The sequence below is a fragment of the Agelaius phoeniceus genome, chromosome 10 (genome assembly GCF_051311805.1).
Source record: "Agelaius phoeniceus isolate bAgePho1 chromosome 10, bAgePho1.hap1, whole genome shotgun sequence".
Lineage (NCBI taxonomy): Eukaryota > Metazoa > Chordata > Aves > Passeriformes > Icteridae > Agelaius > Agelaius phoeniceus.
In genome coordinates, this window is record NC_135274.1 from 16,587,890 (window position 1) to 16,593,889 (window position 6,000).

The window sequence follows — 6,000 nt, forward strand, 5'->3', positions numbered from 1 at the left end:
TGTGGGCACACAGGGACATCCTTCCATCCCACAGTTCCACCACCCCATAACCAGCTTCCAGCTGCTTCTTCAGCCATTACCTTGCAACAAGTGCAGTTCTCTTATCCAGAACCAGAAAAACACTTTCAAGAAGCAATTAAAATCAACAGAGTTCAGAGCCTGCACTTTAATATTAAAGCATTGGATAGAATGCAGCAGTCGTGCAGGACAGGAGGGGGGGAGCTTTTTGTGTCTGTCCATCAGGTGCACAGCTGATCCTGACCACAGCTCCCACGTGATGGGGACCAGGAATTCTGTGCATGGCCATCAAATATGAATTACTGATTTACAGGGTGCTAAGGCTGAGAGCATGCACAAGAGAGCCAGCAGCCACCTTGAGCCAGCTTGCTGGGCTGCAGCCTGGATTCCCAGGTCTTTGTATTCTGTGCAAGGCGGTTTGGTGGCACTTTCATGAGCCTACAGCAGATTAAATATGGGAAAGGTTGCTTGTTTCCATTGGGAAGCATCAGATACCAACTCTGAGATGTGTCATTGGTAAAAGCACTGAGGCTGAGAGCCTCAACACCTCCATTTCCTGCAGAAGATGGATCCAGTCTATCTACCCTACTGTTACCTCCACCTCTGTGCATAAAGGAGAACAGCAGAGCCACAGAGCTGAAGCTCTCAGTTTTAAAACTATGAAACACACACTGCACTTGCAAAATTTCTGCAGCTACCACACTTGGGACACCCACAGCCCATGAAGCTGTACACCCAAACCCAGCCCTACACACACCACCACCCCTAGGGCAGAAACCCACTCCACAGGCTGCTCAGCACTGCCTGATCAAGCCACACACAGCAAATCCCCACAATTATTTGCAGAAGATGAAGGAGAACAAATAAATAAAAAAAAAAGGGAAAAAAAGGCAAGGAATTCTCTCTGCCTTTTACGGGGAGGGATGGATCCAGGTTAAGAAAACTCTGGCCAGGCAGTGTCTGGGGAGCAGGCATTCCACTGAACTGGTTAGGCAAGGGGCTGGGGAGGGAGGACGGCTGGGCTCGCTCAGGGGCATGACAGGAAGGTATGTACAGGGGGAGGGGGATGAGCTGCTCCATCCCTGGGGACAGCACTCCAGCAGCATCCCCACAGCCCTGGCCACACTGCTGGGGGGTGGTGGTGGTGGCAGAAGATTTACAAACTCTGCCAGCCCCTCAAATAACACTTTTACTTTACAAGTAAAGTAAAGTAAAAGTGTTATTTTTAAGCAATCCTTAGCCCAAAGCAGCTTTGGGTCCAGACCAGCATCTCTTAGCATCAATGAGTTTGCAGGACTTTTGAGACAGGGTAAGAGAAAGCAATTTTGCACCCGGTAGAGCAGGCTGACAGCACTAAGAAGGCTCCAGGACAATGCAGGGGTTATTGCACTGCCACACACCCACTCCTAGAGAGGGATCTCCAGACCTCTCCTCCCTGATGCCCCAGGGCATTTAACCAGTCAGACACAAATATAAAATTGCTGTAACATTACCTGATTTCTAGCACTGCAGGATACGGGCTTTGCAATCAGTGTTCATCCTGAATGCAGGGAACTAGACATCACCCCACCACACCCCACAGCTGCTGGCTGCATCCTTGATCAGAGGACAGGCTGGGGATCACCTTCTTTGGTGCACTTAAATGAATGGCAGGAGGCCCACAAAGACACACGTGCAACTCACCTTCCTGGCCATCCGCAGCTCCTTCCCACACCAGGGCCATGGCACAAAGTGCTCTCCACACCCACAGGGACCACCAGCCCTTCACTCCAGTTATGCAAAAAAGGCAGATCTTTGCTGGGGTTTCCCAGGCTGCCTGTGGTTCACACCAGGGGACAGGAAAGGCCACAGCTGACAGCCAGGATGGGCCACCCAGGACATTGTGAAAGAGCTGGTCACACGGCTGGGGAAGGTTGCTGACTGTCTAATGTTATACCAGAGCCAGAAACCTCTTCCTGCCCCCTTCAGAGCTTTTCATCCCAAGCTAGTGCAGATCACCAGTTTCTCTTACCCCTTTCTTACACAGACACAGAAGATTATTTCTTCCTCAAAACAAGTGAGTGAGAACTGCAAGGTCTCAGCAAGAGACAGGGCTACAGCCCAGATGAGAGGGGTTTCTGTGTCAGCCAGCCTTCTCCCCAGGTTTCTCCCCAAAGAACTGCATTTTCAAGGCAACGAACACAACTGATGGGTGTTCAACAGGGCAGGACTCCTGCTCATTTTCCAGCCCACTTGTGGGACAGTTTCTTCAGGCCCTGCAGCTCCTTCCCCACTACTAGTTCTGTTGTGAACAACAGAACAACACTTGGACTCCCAAACAACAAGACTTGCACTCCCAAAAGTCAAATAATAAAAGAAAAATTACAAAATCACAGGTTCTACCAACACAACTCTTGGGCTCAAGGATAGACATCTTGTAAGACCTTTCATTTGCAAGTTTCATTTTTCAGCCATAAATTGCAAGAAAGTGCAAATCTTATTTTAAAAGCTGATTGGAATTGCTTAAAAGTCCACACAAGGACAATCAACTTAAATAAACCACTCTTTTAGCTGCTCTGTGCTCATTTAAATCTCACATGGTGCTGCATTTTGGACAAAAACTGGCTTTGCTCTTTCCCTAAGACAAATGTAATACTATAAAGCACTCTGCCTTGATCTCAGTGCTCATCTCCCCGGGCCCCTCTGTTTCTGCTGCATTCCTTTGTGTTTATCTGCCCTCTTCAACCCTCTGCTGCAATCAGCTGCATGCAGCACCTCGTGTCTAGGAGTGACATGGCTGAGGTTACAGGAGAGACAGGTGCAAGGGAAGCTCGTGCCCCGGAGCCATCCAAAGGAAAAGAGAAGCTGGAGGGGAAGAGAGTTGTAAGGTATTTCAGATTAAAGCAAACACCTTGCCCCAGGCTACACATTCTCTGCCAATGAAAGCTGCAGCCGCTGCGAGCCCCAGAAACAGCAAAGCAAACACAGACTTCTCTGCAAGGGGAGTTGTCACCTGTCAGGGATGTTTGCAAATTTATAGGGAGGTGGTGGTGGTGGTAAGGGGAATAAAAAGAGCTTTCCTCATTTTAAAAGACGGGCTGTTTGCACAGGTTTGCAGTGCATATTTTGCTTTGTGAAGGCTTTTGTCCAGCATTCAACTGAGAGAAGGTGCTGTCTTCCACTGAAGACAAACTGGAACATTTATAAATGTACATACATTAATGTACTCCGAGCTGCTGCCTTTACAGTAAGGGTGAGGATGGGATGGAATTTCCCCGCTCCCCCTTCAGCTTGTCACGTCAGTGAAAAACACTTCTTTAAAAGAAGTCACCCTGCAGCCTGGCCTCTCCAGAAATGCCTCCTGCAAGGCTGGGCTCAAACTCATCATCAGCAAGAAATAATTGCATAGAGAAAACTTCTTGTCCCCTTCCCAGGCAGCGGTGCTCAGAGAGAACAAGGAGAAGGGACTTTCCAATCATGTTCCACTGCAGCACTGAGGCAGGGGGAGACTGAACAGGCCTTCAGTGAGCCCAACAGCCACCACGGGGCTCTGCAGGCAGCCTGGACAGGAGATGGGGAGGTGAGCTTGTGCTCAATGCCACAAATCTAGATTTGAGCATGGAAGGAGAAAAGTTACTGCTAATGTCCTTTAAAGTGTTAGGAATTGGTTTTCAGGGGGACATAGTTCAAATGTATATCGTTCACTTTGAACTTATAGTTCACTTTGAAAATCTGAATCCCCTGTAAACATGGATAATCTTTTGGACTATTGAGGAGACACCATTTCACTGGAGCTGTGCTCTAACAGTGGAAAAAGCCAAGATCCAGATGCTGATGGAAAGCTTGCACCCCACCAAATGCTGAATCAAAAGATAACCAGACATGATGGAGGTCACCTCTCCTTGTTCACTTGGATTAGTTCACCACATCATCCAGGCATACCCAACCTCAAAGCAGCTTTTTAACCCTTTGCAACCTTACTGGGAAGGGAAGAGCACTGCAGCCTCCCCAGCAGTCACACCAGTGCAGCACTGACAGGTCAAACCTCCTGCCACCAGGGACTGCAACCAGAGTGACCCAGGAGCTCCTTCCTTGCAGACACAATCCTCCAGGTCACAAACACTACCAGGACACAGACTGCCAACACACCATCACTGGGCACATCAAAAACTGTGGTTGATTAGCCAGGGAATTAAACAACAACAGTTTCTCAGGATGGAAACATCCTGAGAAACAACAAGAAAATTTACAGATACCAACACAAATCTCAAACTACACTTTATTTTTACCCCAAAGTATACAAAACCCAGGAAGAACAGAAACAGGACATAAGCAACTCAAACTCCTGAAACACCTCCTGCTCCAGCCTGCAAGAAAAGCACATGGCTTCTTCAGAAGAGCTATTGCTAAGAAAGAGCCAGTCTGTTAGTGCCAAAGGCAATGAACCAGCAAGCACCAGTGCCTCATCTGATTCCAGTCTTGAGCCATATCCCCGAGACACCCATGGCCAAGACTCATTACAAACACTCTCTAGTCTGAAGAAACTTGAGGGGAAAAGAACCCAACCATGGTCTGAAAACAAGTTTTCATTCATATATGGCCCTCAAGAAAAGAAAAACCAGTGAAGAATCTCTGGCCTTGGTCAGCAAAATTGCAACTGTGCCCAGAATTATTTTAACCCTGAGGTCAAACTAGCTTTAAGCAGGCAGAGTGCAGGGATGGTTGAGTAGCCTGTGCAAGAGGCTCCTCAGCTCTCCTGCCAGTTCAGCTGCCTCATCCCTCTCTCCTGCCACTGCTGCTGCAGAAGAGGAGCAGGTGAGGAGCCAGCCAAGGTGGGAAGATGGCCCTGGGGCAATGCAGCTGGAATAGCTCCTGCAAAAACTCCCCTTGTGCCCCCAAAGCTTGAGGAAGTTTCTCATTACTCACCCACATTGGGTCATTCAGCTCAGTGTCCTGCACCCGAACACAATCCATGCTGATCTCAATTTTGTTTGTGGAGCCATCTTCAGATGGGCCATCAATGAAGTTTAAATCGATTGGCTGAACCGAGCATATTGGCCTGGAAAGAACACAGTAATGGAGTTAAAAGTGGCCAAGTTCTGTTTTCCACCACCCCACCTTCCTTCCCTTCCCCTGTGCCCAGGACTTGGGCATTACCACAAGCCAGTCTCATGGCAAAGTCAGGAATTACTGAGCAGCAGCCACCTCCTCACCACTGTACTACAGCAGCCCTGAACAGGACAGGGCCCTGAGGCACATTTCACTCACTCTGAGGCAAGAGCAGAAGAGTCAAACCACTCAAAGACAGAGCTCATGGAGGATTTACAGCAGTGATTGTTTCAGCATCAGTCATGGCAAGTCAGGAATGGGAACAGAGTCAGTTTTCTTTCAGCCAATGGACCTGACAGGTGAACTCTGCACCATCTTCACCTCCTCTCCCTCCCTGGCACCAGCAGGGGGAAAACATGCAGCCTGGACACAGAGTGATGAGCCCATTTCCTGAGGGGAAATGCCAACCACCAGCCTTAGGAAGCAGCCAGCTCAGGCACCAGAGGCCTGGCAGACAATCAGTGCCACTGCTGACCCCTGCACTTGGTCCCCACAGCCGGGTGTGGGACCTCTGGGGAGCTCCAGAGCTGTCAGTCACAACAGACTGACACATCCAGCCATCACAGCCATATCTAATCAACACACACAGGACTCCAAACTCCCCAGCATCAGTCCCTGAGCAGCCTAATTACAGGGGCATCCTGCCCTAAAACACCTTCCATATGTTCCACATAAGGGTTACTTACTGTTCCAGGAAGTCCCAGATGTGCTGGATTACCTCTGGGCTGAGGAATTCCCTGGGCTGAGAGCTTTGGGACATGGCTGATCGGTAGTAACTCTCCTTCCAGGAGAAGGGGCTCGGAGTTTCTACAAACCTTAAAAAACAAAAGCAACAAAAAAAAAACAAAAAAAAAAAAAAAAAAAAAAAAAAAAAAAAAGGAAGGGAAAAACAAA

The 6,000-nt window shown here is 48.7% G+C and overlaps 1 protein-coding gene across 1 annotated transcript in view; it reads right to left on the minus strand.

The window, feature by feature from the left end:
- Window positions 1-5,050, minus strand: part of TP63 (tumor protein p63) — an 81,250-nt gene extending 76,200 nt beyond the window's left edge. The window contains exon 1 of the mRNA XM_054639240.2: window positions 4,924-5,050. Within this exon, the coding sequence (XP_054495215.2) occupies window positions 4,924-4,971 (48 nt within the window). The 5' untranslated portion in view covers window positions 4,972-5,050. The remainder of the gene's footprint in view (window positions 1-4,923) is intronic.
- Between the last annotated feature and the right edge of the window lie 950 nt (window positions 5,051-6,000).